Raw genomic sequence first — 21,772 nt, forward strand, 5'->3', positions numbered from 1 at the left:
TGTATCAATGAAGTAAAATCTGCAAGTCTGGATTTGTTATTAATTAGTCAAAAATAAGCTGATCAAAGGATATTGTAGAGGAATTCATGTCAGTTTTCGTGCATGCGAATAACCTTGGCATCTTGTTAAAATGCAGATTCTGGTTCAGCAGCTCTGGACTGCGGCCTGAGACTCTGCATTTCTAAGAAACTTCCAGGTGATGCCAAAGCTACTGATCCATGAAATGCACCCTGAGTAGCAACATTGTACAGAATATTAGAGAATTTTAAAAGTAGTAGAATCATAGACCTTTCTGTTGGATTCAATAAATAGTTAAGATCTTCCCATGTGTTGGGCACTGGGTATTAAAAAATGAACAATGAACAAGAGAGAAATGATCCCTCAAAGATTTTACAGTGGAGTGGGGGAAAAAAGTCCATGCAGATTTTAAAATACCTTGAGCGAAGGGGGCTTTGGGTAGATAGAGAAGACTTTCCTAGCCCAAGGACACCATGGCAGATTCCCATGACAGGCAGAGGAGCCCACGAAGGACTGAGATGGAACAGTCAGAGCAGGTAGGAGGAGAGCCAAGAGGCAAAAGAAACATGAAGACCACAGGAATAGAAAGAAATTTCAAGAAAGAGTGAGTGGTTAGAGGAACTAGAGAGGCCTGACCCGCGCCTGGGCACTCAGGTTCCTGGGGGAGTTCAGCACAGAGAAGACAGGCCGTGAGTATATGAGCCACCTGGAGGATCATGTGGCCCCACCCCATCATCTTAGAAGTAAAGAAACTGAGGCCCAGAGAGGAAGATAACTTGCCCTGAGCCAAGTAGTTCTTAGCTACAGAGTTGATTTATTGACATCTAACCTAGGACTTTAAAAAAGAAAACCAAAACCATGAACATACAAATAACTGGTACGTAGCACAAAGTTTCATTATGTGAAACATCATCCTGACATCAACCACCAGAAAGGAATGTAACATGTGTGACATTCGCTTTTGGTTCCAAACACCCCGCCAGGCACTTCCACTCCCTTTCTCCTCTCTCCTGGAATGGACCCCAGTGAGGAGGTCTTATTCCCATTTTTGTGGAAGACACACTTGAGACTGTAGTGGCCTACATGATGGAGACTCATGAGTAGCTAATTGCAGCGTGCCTGGGAGCTAAGGTTTAGTAGGGTTCAAGAGTCCGAGGCCATTGTCACCACTGCATGGTCCTTCCCCAGCAAGCAAGTTAGTGTCACGAGAGGAAACTGAGGGAACATTCATAACACATATCTGTATTATAATTAGGCATAGATCTGGAAAGGAAAGCAAATCACTTCTGAAATGAGTGTGTCCACTTAGGGCTCTGTTTGTAGCATTTGGTAGATGGCTGGCTTTCACTGATGGTGTGTCTTGCAAATTCAGTTTGAGGCTGACAGACGCGCTTTTATCATCACTCTGAACTCATTCGGCACCGAACTGAGCAAAGAGGACCGTGAGACCCTCTTCCCGACCTGCGGCAAGCTCCACCCGGAGGGGCTGCGCCTGCTGGCCCAGGCCGAAGACTTCGAACAGATGAAGAGAGTGGCCGAGCACTACGGGGTACGTGAGATACCGTGGTCCTGACTGCCTTACGCCATGGAAGTTCACAGTCAGATGTACACTTCTTATCTAAAGCAGTTTGTATGGTGGAAAGCAGTGTCTCTTTCTGTAACTCTCTCTCCCAAAGAAATCCTTCCAGTTCCTAACTCAAGCTGGTGTTTTTCAAGGTTCCTGCCAAGCAAGTGCTTGTGGAAATCTCCAAGGAGCGGTCATTTGAGCACTTCTTGTGAAGCGCTTGATAAAGCCGGCTCCCAGAGGGACTGGGGCAGTGTTCTGGAAATGTGAGCTCATGCCAAAGTTATGTAAAATAGCCTGACCCGCCATCCTTTCAAGTGCCTGTTGGGTAAACAGGGTTGGGGACAGAATGTCTGCTTCAACTACCAGGGGGAATATGGACCTATTGGTTTATAGCACTCCCTGTGCTCAGCGACCAGAAATAGGGAATACAGAGGGGTCTGCCGTGTGCTTCCCTACCTCCACATCCGATCGCTCTTGCAGATCCTGAAGGTCCTCATCTCAAGGTCACACACCTCATTCCCAATTCCATTCCTTCTGACTTACCGTCAGTAACGTAATTCCCTCCAGATAACTTTTCCAGGACTGGAATAGCACTCCTTTTGTCTTTCCCTGTGGGTTTCTGAAGCCCTCCAGGAAAGAGAAAAGTCAGCAAATGATGCATAAAGCTTCATAACATCTCATATGTCATTACAAGAGGCTCTTGAGCAGTATTAAATATTAACATTTGAGCTTCTCCCCAATTTCCACCTCCTCCACACATGAAATTCCATGTGCATTTTATCAGTTGTCATCTCAAAGATCTCATGAGCCCCTGCTGATCCAACCACAAGCATTCGTTGAGACCCACGATGTGCCTAGCTGGACCTGAGAACTGAATGTGGACATGAGCTCCCACAGTGTCCACTGAGAGTGGAATTGCTTTTATTTCTTGCTGTGTAGGGCAGAATAAGCCAAGAGGCTACTAAACAAGCCAATAGGCTAGAATTTCATCCACGCTGTCTTGTTATTTGGATTTTTTTTGGTATTTCCTCAAGAGGCCAAAGAGCCTATAAAAAACATGCAGGCCTTCCAGATAGACTTTTTAAAATAGATGTACAATTTCTCTATTGCTAGGAAAATAGATTCATATATCTTTATAAGAAATAAGAATTTGTTAAAAAAAAAAACAATCTTTTGCTTTTAAGGTTTACAAGCCTTTGTTCGAGGCTGTGGGTGACGGCAGTGGGGGAAAGACCTTGGAGGATGTGTTTTATGAGCATGAGGTATGATACAAATGGAAAAGCTGTTAGCTTGCATCCTCTTTTTTTCTAACTCTAGGTTTTAAATATTTTCTTACTTTGGGTTTTCCTTTCACGTTGACCAGGCCAATTAATTAGGCACATACATAGTCTGACAGTCAGTGGGGTATGAGCATCCTGCCTTGGAGAGCCACAGCTCTGGGGCTCACATCTGATGGCTTCTGGTGGAATTGTCTTATGCGACAGACATGTGCACGGTGAAGCTGTGGGAGTAACGCAGCTGTTCCATAATTCACTAGAGAAACAGGGCAGGGACATTCCCAGGATCACATATTCACTATCTTCATGTTGCTCACTGTTGGGTGCATCTCACTCCCTAATCCATCCCTTCTTCAAGAAGGAATGATCTATGGTTATATTACATCTCATGGGCAGATAGGAATTACCTGCATGGAAGTCCATCCAGAGATTCTAGGTTATTCTCTTTCCCTAAAAAGGCAGAAGAGTACTTAATCCATTTATAGCCAATTCCTGGGCTCCTGAACTATTCAACAGAAGGAGTTTTTTTTTCAGTTACCAGGTAAGGTCCCCTAAATCTAGAGAATTATTCTAGTATATTCCATTCATGTCCCTAAACCCACTGGCACGTCCATCTCAGTCTGATTGGAACTAGCAGAGAACCGTGAAATTTACCCAAACTTTAGGGTCACATGGGCTCCAGAAAGCAGCGTGGGGGTCTTCCTGTTAGGCCCCTCTCGACATGGTCCAACAGCTGTCTAGAAAGAAGTAAAAATGATGCAAGTTATCCCTGTAGTAGGGATGGTTTAAAAAAGCCCACGATTGCATTACTGCTGCAAAGGAGGCTGGTAAGGAAGGCGCTCTGGGCAGGAAAAGTGAGTGTCTGTGCGAGCAGGGCCCCTTCCTGACTGCTTTGCTTGAGGTTTTCAGACCTGCATGAGGGACTCAGGACCTTTCTTTTTTTGTTGTTCCAAAATGGAAAAGAATAAAGGAACAGTTCCATTGTAGATTTTACACCAGTTAAAAAAAATTTTTTTTTAATTTTCTTTTAATGATCTACCTTCAGCAGGAAAAAAGCCTTCAACTCTGTGTCAAGTTGCTGCAGAGCATCCTAAGAAAGCTCATAATATCTCCAAGTAATTGGGGCCTGTGCCGTTGCCCTGGGAAGCGATTAGGTAGCATGAAAACCCTTTAAAAGTTTTTCAAGTTGTGACCAAGGAAAAATCCTTTACCTAAATGAGCCAAGCCCAGTAGTCTGAAGTCAGATCAATATTGCTACAAAATTACACACGTACCCCAGAGTTGTCCCAGGAATCTTAGTGCTAGCTGTGCTGCTAAGATCTGTCGTCTTGTTGTCTTGTTTTTCTACAAGCTTCCTTTTAACACTACTGTTGTCTGCCTTTATCTGCAGAGTGACACTCTCTCTCTCTCTTTTGACTTACCGAGTTGAACTGTTTTCCTCTATTGGACCCAATTTGGACATTGTCTACTTAAATATAAATAAGCACAAGCCAGTCTAATATTATTTCGTAAACACCGTGTGCTCCAGATAAGCTGTGGTCCATGCTGTTTTGTTTTGTCTTTCTTCCTCAGGTACAAATGAATGTGCTGGCCTTCAACAGGCAATTCCACTACGGTGTGTTTTACGCGTACACAAAGCTGAAGGAGCAAGAAATGAGAAACATCGTGTGGATTGCAGAGTGCATTTCACAAAGGCATCGAACTAAAATTAACAATTACATTCCAATTTTATAAGCCAGCGAGGGGCCTCCAGTGCAGAACATCGTAAACGTTAAGAAGTTATTGAGGAAAATGGAAGGAATTATGTTTTATTATCTAGGTTATACCAAAATAAGCCACACTGCACCTTCATGAATTATAGACCCACTGGAAACAGTGAACCAACCCTGAAACAAAGTGTTTGCTTTTCTTCCAGCAGCCTTAGATCTTATTTCCACATTTACGTCTCATTCCTCACCTGGCCTTAGATATTAATTTTAATTAGCCCTATGGTACTTTTTCTATTCTCTTTGGTTGTATTAAAAATCAGATCCAATAAATATGTTTTGCTCTTACTTCTCCATAGGCCTAAATACTGAGTGTCTGCTTTACTTTTTAACCGTCTGTTCCTTCCCTAGGACAAAGGAAAAATTCAGACCTGTATATAGCCAACATGGACCACACGTCTTGGGAAATATTCTATTTTTTTTCTAATACACTTTGATCTGGATGCAAATAGTGTTAACTTTGTTCTTGAGGTTATCACTTACAACTTGCTTTCTCACAACATTCTTTAAATAAAAGGTATATCTCTCTTTCTTCCGCTCCCTTCTTGCTTTGCCCAAGAAGAAAATAACCCTGGTAATTGTGTTTTATTCATTCAGAAGCGTAAATCACAGATTCGGTTTGCAGGATGTGGCTTCTCTATAAAACTTCAGTAGAACTCGTGCATAGAACTGCCAGGAGAAAGAAAAAGCAGCAAACGCTGCTCAAGTCCTTTCTTTAAAAGTAAAAGAGATTATGGGGCTGGCCCTGTGGCACAGTGATTAAGTTCGGGCTCTCTGCTTTGGCAGCCTGGGGTTCACAGGTTCGGATCCTGGGCATGGACCTAGACACCACTCATCAACCCATGCTGAGGTGGCTTCCACATACAAAATATAGGAAGATTAGCACAGATGTTAGCTCGAGGTCAATCTTCCTCACCAAAAAAATTAAATTAAGTTAAAAAAATAAAAGAGATTCCTTCCTAAATAGAAAATCTGTATTTGTTCTATATATTTTGAAAATTAAACATTTATACATATTTGAAAGTGCTTCAAGTGAGAATATTTACAGAGAATACGGGTATCTAGTATTAGGTGCACAGACCAAGGAATAAATAAAGTTTTCTGCAAAACTCCAAATTTTTGGAGAATATTTTAGTAATTTTAGTGATAGGGATTTTTAAGCCTAAGGAAAAAGAGTGCCTCACCTGTGCTGGAGGCCCAGCCCACACCTGGGTCCTGCTGGCAGCTGAGGGTCGGTGCCATGGAGGGGTACAGTGTAGACTCGTCAGCTGGACCCCAAAAGCCCGCTTCGCACGTACACCCCTGGCCTGGAGGACTCCCCCCTGACTTGCTCTGGAGCCACTTGAGAATGCTGTCCTTTGCTCACAGGCCCAGATCAGAAGACTCCTAATGGTTACATTTTAACCTATGCTGTCTGAGTGGGTGCTTAAGACTTCCAGCTTCTTTAAAGGTTGAGAGGAAAGAAGACAACAGGAAAGAAGCAGCTTAGAGAAAGCCATCGAGACGGTTCTCAGACTAACCCCTTCCCACTCACCTCTGTGTGTAAGGGTGGGGCCCTTCATGGCCACGGGCCACAGGCTGAAGTTGACTTCGAGCCCCCAAATTCTAACCATCATGTGAATGCGGAGACAGGAACTTCCCAATAACCTGCGAGGCAAGCAGAATGTGCCCCTCATGGAGGAGGATGCCCTGGCTGCAGGTTAAAGAACTTGCCTTGAACTTCCATAGCTTGTAAGCATCTGAGCTGGGATCTGACTTCACTGTCACAGCTCAGGGAACTGGTCTACACTGGAGAACAAGGACCTTTTAAAAAATGTTTAAATTCTATAAAATGAGGCCAAAAAATCAGGTATATAGAACAACACAGAAAACAATGAGGCAAAAGATTATTTCTTTTTCTAAGTGGTGAAGTGAAACCTCTCAATCGTCTTTCCCACCCTCCTCCCAGCAGTATTCCCTGAATCTAAAACTCCCACCTCCGTAGTCTGCTGCAACTGGTCTCGGAACATTGTGTTCCAGCACATCCTACACCCAGCGTCGCGTGCAGTCTGCAGCCTGTGCACTGCGACAGACTTCTGGCCACGCCAACCCGTCCCTGTTCCCCACTCTCTTAGGCATTGCTCTTGTAGGTTCCCGTGTGCTTTATCAGTCTATCTGTGGGCAGGAACTTGTAAGACCTCTAATAATGTTTTCCAGTCCGGAGAATTTGTGGTGCTCTATGGGATTCAAAAGTAGCAGTTGCAATTCTCAGGATATTTAGAGAACATTCAAGAAGAAATGAGGTCATTTCACATGTTCCGATGCTTTAGGAATGAGGTGCATGGACAGAGGGCAAATGGGAAGGAGCCCTCTGAACCTGGATGAGTTTGGACCAAGGCTATTGTCGGGCAATGAGGGAATTCAGTTAACTGTTTTGAAGTGTCCACCCCCTCCCTCAGCATGTCGGCAATGTAATAAGACATTGAGAAGGTTAAATAAATCTTTGTAGGATGAAGAAAGCCTTGGTGATGGTCAGATCCGAGGGGTTTCATAGTAGTAACTCTTAAGTCTACCCCTTAAAGCTCTTCAGAACGTCAGATGTCACAGATAAGACATAAGTATAAGTAGGGGGAGGACACAACCACAGTTTCACTCTGTTATGTCTGAGTTTCAGGAGCAGACAACATTCTCCTTGCTGTTTGATGCATTTCAGTCATTTTGAGTCATTTTCCCCTCACTTCAGCAAATGGAAGCGTTAATACTTATATGTGTGGAATAGAATTGCTGAGGAATATATGGGACATTATCAGAGTGTATCATTCTTAGCGATGTCACCGCTTATGTCTCCCAACAGCTGATACTGGGAGCCTTGATGTCATTTTGTATTGCTGCATAGTCATAAAATGTATGAGCTTTATAAATATGAAAATAGGATATAGAAACTATAACGAGGGCCAAGCCACCTGCCCTAAGTGATTTCCCATCTTCTTTCTCCTCTTTTCCATTTTCATTATCCCATCTGGCCTCCCATTGGTCACTTTTCCAAGCCCCTCTTTCTCCTGAGTCCCCTTGTGATGCAGTTGCCAGCTTCCACCAACAACTGAAGGCTGGCCCACTAAATGAAATCAGAGTCATCATGGCACCGCTCCACACGGACAATATCTGGCTGCTTATGCAAGGAAAGGCAAGTTGGAATTCTCTGGAAAGAAGGGAGACTAAGTTAAGAAGATGCATGTAGAGACTAGTGTAAATCAATATATTAGAAAAGAATCATCTGCAAAGAATGACCACTGCAGCCAGATCCACAAATGCCATTTAAAAGCTAGGATCATTGACAAGCTGCAAAAGCAGATGAGTAGCTCTATGACAATAGTAGACTTCTGGTGCCCCTGAGACTGTTGTTGCCTTCTAGCAAGTGTGGATCTCCTTCTTGAATTTGAGCTGGGCTTACTGACTTGCTCATAACCAACAAAGTCCAGAAAAAATGGTGCTGTATGACTTCCAAGGCAATGCAGTTTCCTTTGCTTGCTGGATTTTGGAGTCCTGAGCTACCAGGTATGTAGTCCAACTTCCTTGAAACTCCCATACTGTGAGGAAGCCAAGACACATGGAGAAGCCAAGAATAGGCAAATATGACAGTCCCTACTGAGCTACAACCAATAGCATCAGCTACCAGGCATGTGAGAGTGCCATCTTGGAAGGCTGGCCCCTCTAAGCCGTCAGAGACTGAAGCCCAAGCCCAGTAGCTGACCACAGCTGCATGACACCGAGGTGAGAACTGTGTAGACAAGTCCTTCCTACATTCCTGACCCACAGAATCCTAGAGTGTAATAAAATAGCTCTTGTTTTGGAACTACTAAGTTTGGGGTAGTTGTATTCAATAATACTACGTGGAACAGTGGTGCTCAGCAGTCATGTTTACAAGCGCCCAACAGATTTTTGGGATCACTCCAAGGTCCTTTCTAAATCCTGCCTAAGACATCCACTCTCCAACCATCTTCACAGGTGGTCAGAACAGATACAGTTTTCTGCACGTGTCACCTACCAATGAGTCTCAGCTCTGACCTGGAGGGACAATCTCTATACCACTTGAAGACAGAAATGTCGTCCCCAGAGCCAGATATGAACAAGTAACCCCTGTTGACAATGTAGCCATCTTGCTTTCCAGCAAGAGTTGGCAGCACCAGAGTCTCTGACATTGAATCTAGCTCTTCAGAGGTGAAAGTCCTTATTACCTTTGTCATTTTTTGAACAAACAGCAATTCTAGACTTTAAATAATTTATACATTTTCAGATTCTATTTGTAGGTTTTTAAATTAAGGCAGTTAATTTTTCTCTATTCAATTGTGAATGCTGAAATGCTTATTTAATTTTATAAGACGCTCATTGTTTTTAAATTTTTGATTTGCTTCAGTTTGGGTTCTATTTTTAATTTCTGGTTTTGATTTAAATGTAAGAGTGGAATACTCGTATATTACAGTTTATTTCTGCAACATCAGGAATTTTTAGAAATTAAAAGATTTGCTTATTTTTTTCAGCTTTGTCAAAGTATAATTGACAAATAAAACTGTAAGATATTTAAAGTGTGCAAGATGATGATTTGGTATATACATACATTTTAAAAGGATTTCCCCCATCATGTTAATTAACACATCCATCACCCCACATATTTACCTTTGTGTGTGGGAGAATACTTACGTTCTACTCTCTTAGCCAATTTCAGTTATACCATACAGTGTTCTCAACTACAGTCACCATGTTATACATTAGATTCTCAGACCTTGTCTTACAACTGAAGGTTTGTACCCTTTTACCAACCTCTCCCTATTTCCCCCAGCCACCAGGCCTGGCGCTTTTCTACTCTGTTTCTATAAGTTTGAATTTTTCTTTTTTAGATTCCACATGTAAGTGAAAATTAAACAGAAATACATAGCTAAGATTTTAATAATCTTCATGATTGGATATTCCTAAATTCAGTAATATATTTCTTAAGATTTGCAGAGGCATGGAAGAATGGGTGACCGTGAGCCCCAGCTCCCAGTGTCCAGATCACGTGGTTTTCTCAAGGACTCACCCCAGTGTTGTGATGTGTGGTTTACACTGAGTAAATCTTTCAGAACCTCAGAGGCTTTTCAGCAGAGAGATTGGAGGAAAGTCATGCAAGATCTACATGTACAAATAAATAAACATAAATCATGTTATAGGGAATCAACACTTCACAGTTTAACTGTGCCTGGGGCTGGATGTAATTCCGTGAAATACCAGGATTATCTGAGCCATAGAATTTAACATGGGTCTTTAACAATGGCTTTAAACGTTTAGGTTCACACAACCCTTTTTTATTTTTAAAGATTGCCACCTGTGATAACATCTGTTGTCAATCTTATGTTTTTTTCTTCTTCTTCTTCTCCCCAAAGCCCCCGGTACGTAGTTGTATACTCCAGTTGTGAGTGCCTCTGGTTGTGCTATGTGGGACGCCACCTCAGCATGGCCTGATGAACGGTGCCATGTCCACACCCAGGATCTGAACCGGTGAAAGCCTGGGCTGCCGAAGCAGAGTGCGCGAACTCAACCACTTGCCCACAGGGCTGTCCCCCACACAATCCTTTAAGAATTTGATGGGCACTGTGGACAGCTTCCCTCGGAATAACAGACATCTTCACATACACCCAAAATTTTGCATAGTATACGAAAAGACTATAAACCTCCCAAAATCCACTCAGGAACAACCAAGAGGTGTGTAAACTCCAGTTTAGAAACCTCCATTGCACAGGCTGAGGAATGAAAGAAAATGACAGGTTAGAAGGTAATGGATGGGAAAGGATTTTAATTTGAGAAATAAAATACAGGCATTTGTATACTCTTTCTGTCTCTTAGAAAGGTACCCTGTTCAGCCGAGCAGGCAGTCTTGTGATGGAGGCAGGTGCCTTGGTGGAGAGAGTTCCCCACCTGGCCAGCAAGTTCAGTGACGTCAATCATGGAGACGATGGAAAGACAGAGGTCACAATCAGCTTCCTGTCATACTAAATTGAAATTACAATCCAAAGCATCTGACTCTACTTCTTGAAACTATTGACGTTCATATCCATCAAATGCGTTAAACAATGCTAATATATTTTGCAAGAAGAGTAGGTAAAATCTTCGTGGATTGGTTAAAAATAAATGCTAACCCATATATATAGTCAACCACCCTTTGACAAAGGAGCAAAAGCAACACAATGGAGCAAAGACAGTCTCTTCAGCAAATGAAGAACTACTGGACAGCCACATTCAAAAAAAGGACTCTAGACACAGACCTTACACGTTTCACAAAAATTAACTGAAAATGGATCACAGACCTACATGTAAAGCACAAAGCTATAACGACCCTAGAACATAACACAGGGAGAACCCTGTAAGACCTTGGGTATGGTCATGCCTTTTTTCAATACAATGCCAAAGACACAATCAGGGAAAGAAATAATTAATAAGCTGGACTTCATTAAAATTAAAATTTTCTGTTTTGCAAAAGACAATATCAAGAGAATTACAAGACAAGCTATAGACAAAGAGAAAATACTTGCAAAAGACACATCTAATAAAGGACTATTATCCAAAATATACAAAGAACTCTTAAAACTCAGTAATAAGAAAATAAACAAGTAGATTTAAAAATGGGTCAAAGACCTTAGCAGACACTTCACCAAAGATATACTGAGGACAAATAAGCATATGAAAAAATGCTCCACATAATATATCATTAAGGAAATGCAAGTTAAAACAACAATGAAATACCGCTACACACCTATTAGAATGGCCAAAATCTGGAACATGGACAACACCAAATGCTGGCAAGTATGTGGAACAACAAAAACTTTTATTCATTGCTGGTGGAACACAAAAGGGTACAACCACTTTGGAAGACAGTTTGGCAGTTTCTTGCAAAACTAAACATGCTCTTACCATACGATCCAGCAATTGCACCTCTGAGTATTTTCCCAAAAGAGGTGAAAATTTATGTCCACACAAAAACCTGCATGTGGATGTTTATAGTGGCTTTATTTATAATTGCTCAAACTTGGAAGCAACCAGGATGCCCTTCAGTAGGTAAATGGATAAATGGTAGTATAACCAGACAATGGAATATTATTCAGCACTAAAAATAAAGGAGCTATTAAGTCATGAAAAGACATGGAGGAACCTTAAATGCACGTTACTAACTGAAATAAACCAATCTGAAAAGACTACATATGATTCCAACCATATGACATTCTGGACAAAGCAAAATTAGGGAGACAATAAAAAGAATAGTGGTTGCCAGGGGTGGAGTAGGGGAGAGGTGAATAGGCAGAGCAGAGGATTTTTAGAGCAGTAAAAACACTCTGTGTGGGGCCAGCCCCAGTGGCCTGGTGGTCAAGTTCAGCACATTTCACTTTGGCAGCCAGAGTTCGGTACCTGGCGGCGGACCTACACTGCTCTGTTAGCAGCCATGCTATGCTGGGAGCCCACATAATAAAAAGTAGAGGAAGGTTGGCATGGATGTTGGCTCAGAGGAAACCTTCCTCAGCAAAAAGAGATACTCTGTATGGTACTATAATGATAGCTTTATGTCATTATACCTTTGTCTAAACCCATATAATGCACAACACCATGAGTGAACTCTAAGGTAATTATGGACTTTGAGTGATTATGACGTGTTAATATAGGTTCACCTGTGGTGAAAAATGTACCATTCTGGTGAGTGATGTACAATGAGGGAGATTATGCACGTGTGGGGCAGGGGATATATCGGAAATCTCTGTAACTCCCTCTCAATTTTGTTGTAAACCTGCTCTAAAAAAATAAAGTCTTAAAAAAATAAATAAATGCAGACCAACTGATATTTGCTGAAGCTAATCTTCAAGATTGAAAGATCAAACATGAAAAACTACTTTTAAGGCTTCATCTTTGGTGAAATAGAAGAAAATCATGCTCTCACATTCTGTCACAGCACCTAGAAATGAATCATGTCTGCCTTCATAGTCATCTTTTATTGCTTAAAGCCAAATAAAAGTAAGTCAAGCAGAATAGTAAACAGTGGGCAGGACAGATGCATAACTTCCTTGGTAACTACTATAAATCCAGGAAGAGCAGCTGGACGTTTACATGGGCATATTTCCTGGAAGCACACATACATCTCTGTGTGCAGGATGAGCCCATGCTTTCCCGCGTCGATGAGGCCATTTCCAGGCAAGACGGTGGAGAGAGCGACTATGAGCAAACCACAAACAGCTGGGCCAGTCCTGAGCCACAGGGAAAGCATAGATTGACTTAAGATAGGAGTAATTCTAAAATATAGGATGGTAGCACAAGGAGGAAAAGGACGCCTCTGTAAAAATAAAGCTGAAATCAGCAGTCAAGTCAGAGAAAATTACTTTTTTCAAAATTAGCTCTGGGTGGAAGCCATGAGAATAGCCTACTTTGAGGTTAACTCACCTGAGAAAAAAGCAGTAAAAGCGGATGTTTCCTAACTGTTGGGTGAGGAGCATACTCTTTAAGTCAAATTAATGCTTTAAGCTCTTTTCCCCTAGGTTCTTTTAGGTTTTTCCTTATGCATTTTCCCAGTAGTATATAACTCTATAAGCACTAAATTTAATCAGGAAAGAATAGGCTCAGAACAAGAAAATAAGTGCTGATTTCAAATGTAACTCACAGGACAGTGGAAGGAACAGGGTTTAGCCCCTTGGACACCAAGGTCAGGCAGCACGACAGCTTGTGTTGGACATTCAAAGGACCTACCATAGGAGCTACCTAAGTGCTCTACGTAGTTTAGGCGGGCTCACCTCAAAATCAACAAATGGTTAATAGAAAGTGATCTCCCACCTCCGGCACTCTAGAAATGTGGTTTCAGACACAAAGGAAAAGCTCCCTTTTTATTAAATAGAAACTACGAAAGAGTCTGCTTACTGTTTAAAGCTGATGTAAATTGAGAGTCTTTCCTTTCCAGCTTATGGAAGTGCCAACACCCCATTAAACTAAGTTTTAGGGACCAAATGATACTGCCAACTGATGTAAGTCCAAAGCCAGAATTCAAGAAAAGGCATTTGGGGGCATTCACTTAAAAAAAAATTGAGGACAGTTAAGTCCCGTATAGTTTTTAAAGCAGAGCTTCTCAGCCAGTGAGTCAAAGCACACAGCCGTTCCTCACCAGGGGATGGGTGTGGAGATGCTGATTCCTGAAGCCTCAGGATGCTAGTGGCCTCCAGTCTCCTTTGACTCACGGCAGTCTTTCCTGCTTACCCCCGGATGCCACGCAAACTCTGTCATTTTATATGTCCACAATGGTGTGCAAAGTAAGGGAGGCACTGTTTTAACCAAGCAAGATAGCAGATGAATAACCCTTGGTTTCTCCGAAGAGACACAAGCAAGACTAGCAGAGCCCATTTTTATATTTTTATGACACCCTTTATGGACCTCAGAACACCTGCTCAACGCGATTTCGTTTGTGTGCTCCCGAGAAACTAGCATTCTCCTCGTTCTCTGTAACTAGGTCTACTTTGTCGTAGAGCACAAATCTAAACTAAATATGAACACAACATCTCCATAAACAAGCTGACATATGCATAATCCATTAACTTTTCTACAGTAAATATATCTACTTCAATGGTCACGGCTTGATCTGACAACCTTAATACATTAGGCTGAATATTGCTTTATTTCCTTATTCAATATAGCCACCTAAGAAACACAACTTTATTTCTTCACTGTGTACCTATCCTAAACAGACTAAGAAATAAGAGATGATTTAAGTTGAATACTAAAATATAGACATAAAATGGGTACTTAGAAATGGAATTTCAAAACAAGAATGGACACGAGTTTTGCAAATAAGGAAACTATAAGCACAAGTGCTAAGCATTGAGAAGTCAAAACTGGATCTCGAGTGTCATACCTTTTCTGTTTTATATATATGTGTGTGTGTGTGTGTGTATTCTACCTTCTTAGTGGTGGTTTCATCTTTTACTTTCTCTTTAAGTTCTAGCCTCCAGTTAAGACTAAGGTCTTGGTTTGGTCCAAATACATTCTGTGAAAAATGACAGAAATCCTATCAAGCTAGCTTAAAATGCAAAAAGGAAACCTATTGTCTCATGTCACTGGGAATTTGAAGAGCTCATGGAACTAGACTCAGAGCTTCAAAGATTTCATTAAGAACTACTTCTGTCTTCCCCTCGTAGTGTCAGAGATGACCAGCAGCCAAGTCATGGTCTATCAACTACCCAGCCCAGCAGAAAGTGTCCCTTTGTCCCATAACAACATTATTGTTCTGGACTTGACAATCACTGATCTGCCAAGACATTTCATATAAACCTTTGCAATTATAATATTTATTATTCTATGAATATTGGATAAATCAGGAATAATTATAAAAATGTATTAATTTACTTTTATAAATTATTAGAATGAGTGGAAACACTACCTGTTTAATCACTTAATATGTTCCTGAGCATCTACTGATACCGGGCCTTATGCTCAGTGTAATTTAAGAATAGTAGTTAGAAATAATTTTGTCGTTTTTTGAAATTATTTTATTGAGGTCACATTGGCTTATAACATTGTATAAATTTCAGGTGTACACTATTATATGTCACTTTCTGTATAGACTGCATCGTGTTCACCACCAATAGTCTAGATTTTATCCATGACCATGCACATGTGCCCCTTTCCCCCTTCCCGCCCCCATCCTCCTCGTAACCACTGAAATGTTCTCCTTATCCGTGTGTTTATCCTCCACATAGGAGTGAAATCATATGTGTTTGTGTTTCTCTGTCTGGCTTATTTTGCTTAGCATAACATCCTCAAGGTATTTGCAACATGTTGTTGCAAATTACACAATTTTGTCTTTTTTTATGGCTGAGGAGCATTCCATTCTATAGATAATACCACATCGTCTTTATCCATTCATCCATTGATGGGGACTTGGATTGCTTCCACATCTTGGCTACTGTGAATAATGCTGCAATGAACACAGGGATGCATAAGTGTCTTTGAATTGCTGATTTCATGTTTTTAGGACAAATACCCAGTAGTGGAATAGCTGGATCATATGATATTTATACTTTAAATTTTTTTGAGGAATCTCCATACTGTTTTTTCCATAGTGGCTGCACCAGTTTATACTCCCACCAGCAGAGTATGAGGGTTCCCTTTTCTCCACATCCTCTCCAAAACTTGTTATTTCTCATCTTGTTAATTATAGACATTCTGATGGGTATAATGATGTTGATGATTAGTGATGTTGAGCATCTTTTCATGTGCTTCTTGGCCATCTGTATATCTTCTTTGGAAAAATGTCTGTTCATATCCTCTGCCCATTTTTTGATCGGGTTGTTTTTCGTTATTGAGTTGTATGAGTTCTTTATATACTTTGGAAATTAGCCCTTGTCAGATATATAATTTGCAACATTTTCTCCCAGTTAGGGGCTGTCTTTTCATTTTGTTCATGGTTTCCTTTACCTTGCTTTTTAGTCTGCTGTAGACCCATTTGCTTATTTTTTCTTTTGTTTCCCTTGGCTAAGTAGATATGATATTTGAAAAGATACTGCTAAGTCCCATGTCAAAGAGTGCACTGCCTGTATTTTCTTCTAGGAGTTTTATGGGTTCAGGTCTTACCTTCAAATCTTTAATTCATTTTGAGTTAATGTTTGTGTATGGCAAAAGATTATGGTCTACTTTCATTCTTTTGCATGCGACTGTCCAGTTTTCCCAGCATCATTTATTGAAGAGACTTTCTTTTCTCAATTGTATGTTCTTGGCTCCATTGTCAAAGATTAGCTGTCCATAGATGCGTGGTTTTATTTCTGGGCTCTCAATTCTGTTCCATGGGTCTCTGTGCCTGTTTTTCTGCCAGTACCATGCTGATAACTATGGCTGTGTAGTATATTTTGAAGTCAGGGATTATGATGCCTCCAGCTTTGTTCTTTTTTCTCTGGATTGCTTTGGCTATTCAGGGTCTTTTGTCGTTCCATATAAATTTTAGGATTCTTTGTTCTATTTCCATGAAGAATGTCATTGAGATTCTTATTGGGATTGCATTGAATCTGTAGATTGCTTTAGGTAGTATGGACATTTTAACTATGTTTATTCTTCCAATCCATGTGCATGGAATATCTTTCCATTTCTTTGCATCTTCTTCGATTTCTTTGAATGTCTTACAGTTTTCAGTGTGTAGGTCTTTCACCCCCATGGTCAAATTTATTCCCACATGCTTTATTCTTTTTGTTGTGATTGTAAACGAGACTGTATTGTTGACTTCACTCTCTGCTAGCTCATTATTAGCGTATAGAAATTCAATTGATTTTTCTCTCCCCAAAGCCCCAGTACAGAGTTGTGTATCCTAGTTGTAGGTCCCTTTAGCTCTTCTTTGTGGGATGTCACCACAGCATGGCTTGATGAACAGTGACAGGTCTGTGTCCAGGATCCGAACTAGTGAATCCTGGGCCACTGAAGTGGAGTGCACAAACTTAAACACTCAGCCATGGGACCAGCCCCTTGATTTTTGTATGATAATTTTGTATCCTGCAACTTTGCTATAGTTGTTGATTATTTCTAAAAACTTTTCTGGTGGACTCTTTAGGGTTTTCTATATATAGAAGCATGTCATCCACAAACAGTAAGAGTTTTACTTCTTCCTTTCCAGTGCGGATCTCTTCTATTTCTTTTTCTTGCCTAATTGCTCTGGCCAAAACTTCCAGTACTATGTTGAATAAGAATGGCAAGAGGGCGCACCCTTGTCTTGTTCTTGTTCTCAGAGGAATGGCTTTCAGTTTTTCATTGTTAGGTACGATGTTGGCTATGGGTTTGTTATATATGGCCTTTATTATGTTGAGGTACTTTCCTTCTATACCCACTTTATTCAGTTTTTATCACAAATGGATGTTGGATTTTGTCAAATGCTTTATCTGCATCTATAGAGATGATCATGTGATTTTTATTCCTCATTTTGTTAATTTGGTGTATCACATTGATTTGTGGATGTTGGATCATCCGTGAACCCCTGGAATAAATCCCACTAGATCATGGTGTATAATCCTTTTAATGTATTACTGTATTCAATTTGCCATTTTGTTGAGGGTTTTTGCATCTATGTTCATCAGCAAGATTGGCCTGTAATTTTCCTTCTTTGTGTTGTCTGTGTCTGATTTTGGTATCAGGGTGATGTTGGCCTGGTAGAATGAGTTAGGAAGCATCCTGTCCTCTCTAATGTTTCAAATAGTTTGAGAAAGATAGGTATTAAGTCTTCTTTGGTCGTTTGGTAGAATTCACCAAAGAAGCCGTCTGGCCTTGGAGTTTTGTTTTTTGGGAGATTTTTGATTACTGTTTCAATCTCTTTACTTGTGATTGGTCCATTCAGATTCTCTATTTCTGCTTGATTCTGTTTTGGGAGGTTGTATGATTCTAAGAATAATTTGTTGGCATATAGGTTTTCAAAGTATTCTCTTATACCACTTTGTATTTCTGTGGTATCTGTTGTAATTTCTCCTCTTTCATTTCTAATTTTATTTATTTGAGTCTTCTCTCTTTTTTATTAGTAAGTTTGGCTAAGGGTCTGTCAATTTTGTTTAGATCCTCAAAGAACCAACTCTTAGTTTTATTGCTCCTTTCTATTGTGTTTTTAGTCTCTATTTCATTTATTTCTGCTCTGATTTTTATTATTTCCCTCCTTCTATTGACTTTGGGCTTTGCTTGTTCTTCTTTTTCCAGTTCTTTTATGTGTAGTTTAAGATTACTTATTTAAGATTTTTCCTATTTGTTGAGGTAGGCCTATATTGCTATAAATTTCCCTTTAGTACCACTTTTGCTGCATCCCATAAGAGATGGTATGTTGTGTTTTCATTTTCATTTGTCTCCAGGTATTTTTTGTTTTCTCCTTTGATTTCTACATTGATCCAATGGTTGTTCAGTAGCATGTTGCTTATTCTCCATCTATTTGTTACTTTCTCAGCATTTTTCTTGTAGGTGATTACTAGTTTCATAGCATTGTGGCCAGAAAAGATGCTTGATATGATTTCAATCTTCTTAAATTTATTGAGGCTTGCCTTGTTTCCCAACATATAATCTATCTTTGAGAATGTTCTATGTGCACTTGAGAAGAATGTGTATTCTACTGTTTTGAGATGGAATGTTCTCTATATATCTGTTAAGTCCATCTGGTCTAGTGTTTCATTTAAGTCCACTGTTTCCTTGTTGACTTTCTCTCTGAATGATCTATCCATTGATGTGAGTGAAGTGTTGAAGTCCCCTACTATTATTGTGTTGCTGTTAATTTCTCCCTGTAGGTCTGTTAATAGTTGCTTTATATACTTTGATGCTCCTGTGTTGGGTGCATATAGATTTATAAGAGTTATGCCTTCTTGGTGGAATGTCCCTTTTATCATTACATAATGGCCATCTTTGTCTCTCATTATCTTTTTTATCTTGAAGTCCACTTTGTCCAGTATAAGTATGGCTATGTCCACTTTCTTTTGCTTGCCATTTGCTTGGAGTATCATCTTCCATCTCTTCACTCTGAGCCTGCGTTTGTCTTTAGAGTTCAGATGTGTTTCCTGGAGGCAGCATATTGTTGGGTCTTCTTTTTCGATCCATCCAGCCCCTCTGTGTCTTTTGATGGGTATATTCAATCTTTTTACATTTAGAGTGATTATTGATATACAAGGGCATAATACTGCCATTTTATCTCTTGTTTTCCAGTTGTTCTATATTTTCACTGTTTCTTTTCCCTATATTTCCATTGTTTCTTTTCTGACTGCCATTTCAGTTTGGTGTTTTTCCATGATAGTTTTCTCAGTTTTATCTTTATTTACAATTTGTGACTCTGTTATGATTTTTGTTTGTTGGTAACCATGACAGTTGTATTAAAGATCTCATCAATGAGATAGTCCATTTTCTGACAGCCTCTTATCTCCATTCCATCCCTTTCTTTTTCCCCTTCTGAATTATTGTTGTCACAATTTATTCTTTTCTGTGTTGTGAGTTTGTGACTAAAGTGTTTATAGTTATTTTTGATGCTTTTTTTCCCTTTATCTTTTATGTTATAATTGTTTACTAACCTGCTCTGATAGAGAGCTGTAATTTTCTAATTTTGTCTGTTTATCTCCTTGATTTTGTCTGTTTATCTCCTTGCTCAAAGCTTTGTAAACCTTTGTCTTTTTGTTTCAGGTAGGAGGTCTCCCTTCATGATTCCTTGTAAGGCAAGTCTAGTGGCAAAGAACTCCTCAGCTTTTGTTTATCTGGGGAAGCTTTTATTTCTCCATTATATCTGAAGCATAGTTCACTGGATAGAGTATTCTTGTCTGAAAGTTTTTGTCTTTCAGTGTTTTGAATATATCATTTCATTCTCCCCTAGCTTGTAAGATTTCTGCTGAGAAATCTGCTGAAGGCCTAATGGGGGTTCCTTTGTAAATTATTCTCTTCTGCCTTTGTGCCCTTAACATGTTTTCTTTGCCATTAACTTTTGACAGTTTTACTGTTATACGCCTTGGAGAAGGTCTTTTTGCATTGATGTAATTAGGAGTTCTGTTGGCTTCATGTACTTGTATGTCCAATTTTTTACCCAGGTTTGGAAAGTTCTCAGCTATTATTTCTTTGAACAGTCTTTCTGCTCCTTTCTCCCTCACTTCTCCCTCTGGAATAGCTATAATCCTTATGTTACTTTTCCTAATTGAGTTGGGTATTCCTTGAAGAATTTCTGCACTGTTAAAAAAAAAATCTTAGCTCTGTCTCCTCTTCCACTGAAGCATTTCTATGTTTCTATCTTCAAAGTCACTAATTCTCTCCTCTATAAGGTCTGCTCTATTTTTTATGCTTTCTACATTACTTTTTATCTCATTAATTGTGTTCATCATCTCCAGAATTTCTGTTTGGTTCTTTTTTGAGTTTCAATCTTTTTAGTGAAGTATTCCTTCTGCTCATTAATTTTATTCCTGAGCTCATTGAACTGTCTTTCTAAGTTTTCTTGTAACTCCTTGAATTTCTTTATGACAGTTATTTTGAATTCTCTGTCATTTAGATTGTCTTATTTTGTGACATCAGGTTTGGTTTCTACAGAGTTGTCATTTTCCTTCTGTTCTGCAGTGTTATGGTGGCTCTTCATGGTGTTTGATGAATTGATCCTCTGCCAATGCATTTGTGGCAGTAATAGCCTTTTTGTATTTGGATACGGCTTTGGTTACTTTGGTTCTGGTCACCTGGGTCTTGTGTTCCTCCACTGGCTCTCCGTGGTCTCAGATGCTGCTATCCCATGTACCACCTGCGTTGCTGTTCCAGGGTTGTCTTGGGGTGAGGGTTGCACAGCTGCCAGGGGTGCTGTGTTCATGGATGTTTCTGTCACTGGCAGGGGAATAGAGCCCCAGGGACTTGTATACAACCCAAGCTGTCAGTGGAGCTAGTAACAGGGCTGCTGCCACTGGGAGCTGAGTCACTGGTTTTGCTGTGGTTCCTGTTGCTTCTGGTCAGATTCCACTTGCCACCAATTTGTGAGGAGAAGGGGTTGTTTTGTCTGTTCCTACTCCATCTGCTCATAGTTGGGCCAGTCAGACCACTGTGCCTTTGCATGGCCCAGGCTACAGACACCTGGCAGGGTGCCTTCAGGCTGGTCAGGCAGCCACCTCTTGGTGGGTTGCACTCATGCAGGCTGGGCTACCAGCACTCAGCAGGATGCCTTTGCATGGGCTGAGGGGCTGAGTTGCCACCAGTCCATGGTGAGCATTCGCATGGGCAGGACCATTATGGCAGAGTGGGTGTTCCTGCTCTGCAAGCATTCATGCATAGGCCAGGCTGCCCCTACATCTACTCACAGCCACGCTGGCCTCTTTGGTAAGAACTCATGACCTGGAGGGAGCAGGGGTGCACTCCCCTAGTTCCACTGCTTGTTGGGGGTCCAGTCCACCTACCTTCAAATGAACAGCTGCATGGACCTCTCAGATGTCTTGTCGTGCTGTGCAGGGAATCCTCTGTTGGTTAACAAACGTCATTTAGTTGTAACTTAGAAGGGAGAGACAAAGGAAATAATTCACTTTTCCATGATGCTGGTATCACTCCCTTTTTGCCATTATTTAACGCTAAGTGCCAAATACATAAAATCATTTGGAATGCTGGTTACCAAAGCTTTGGTTTAAGATTTTAAATTTAAAATGTTAATAAGTAAATTA

At 40.5% G+C, this 21,772-nt stretch overlaps 1 protein-coding gene across 2 annotated transcripts in view; it reads left to right on the top strand.

The window, feature by feature from the left end:
- ATP6V0D2 (ATPase H+ transporting V0 subunit d2) overlaps window positions 1–4,922 on the top strand; it is a 46,297-nt gene extending 41,375 nt beyond the window's left edge. The window contains exons 6-8 of one of the 2 annotated variants that reach the window (XM_046641560.1): window positions 1,391–1,567; window positions 2,770–2,847; window positions 4,435–4,922. In XM_046641560.1, the coding sequence (XP_046497516.1) occupies window positions 1,391–1,567; window positions 2,770–2,847; window positions 4,435–4,596 (417 nt within the window). In that variant the 3' untranslated portion in view covers window positions 4,597–4,922. The remainder of the gene's footprint in view (window positions 1–1,390; window positions 1,568–2,769; window positions 2,848–4,434) is intronic. The other variant, XM_046641561.1, reaches the window with a different exon arrangement.
- The last annotated feature ends 16,850 nt before the right edge of the window (window positions 4,923–21,772 follow it).

This window comes from Equus quagga, chromosome 16 (genome assembly GCF_021613505.1).
Source record: "Equus quagga isolate Etosha38 chromosome 16, UCLA_HA_Equagga_1.0, whole genome shotgun sequence".
NCBI classification, from domain to species: domain Eukaryota; kingdom Metazoa; phylum Chordata; class Mammalia; order Perissodactyla; family Equidae; genus Equus; species Equus quagga.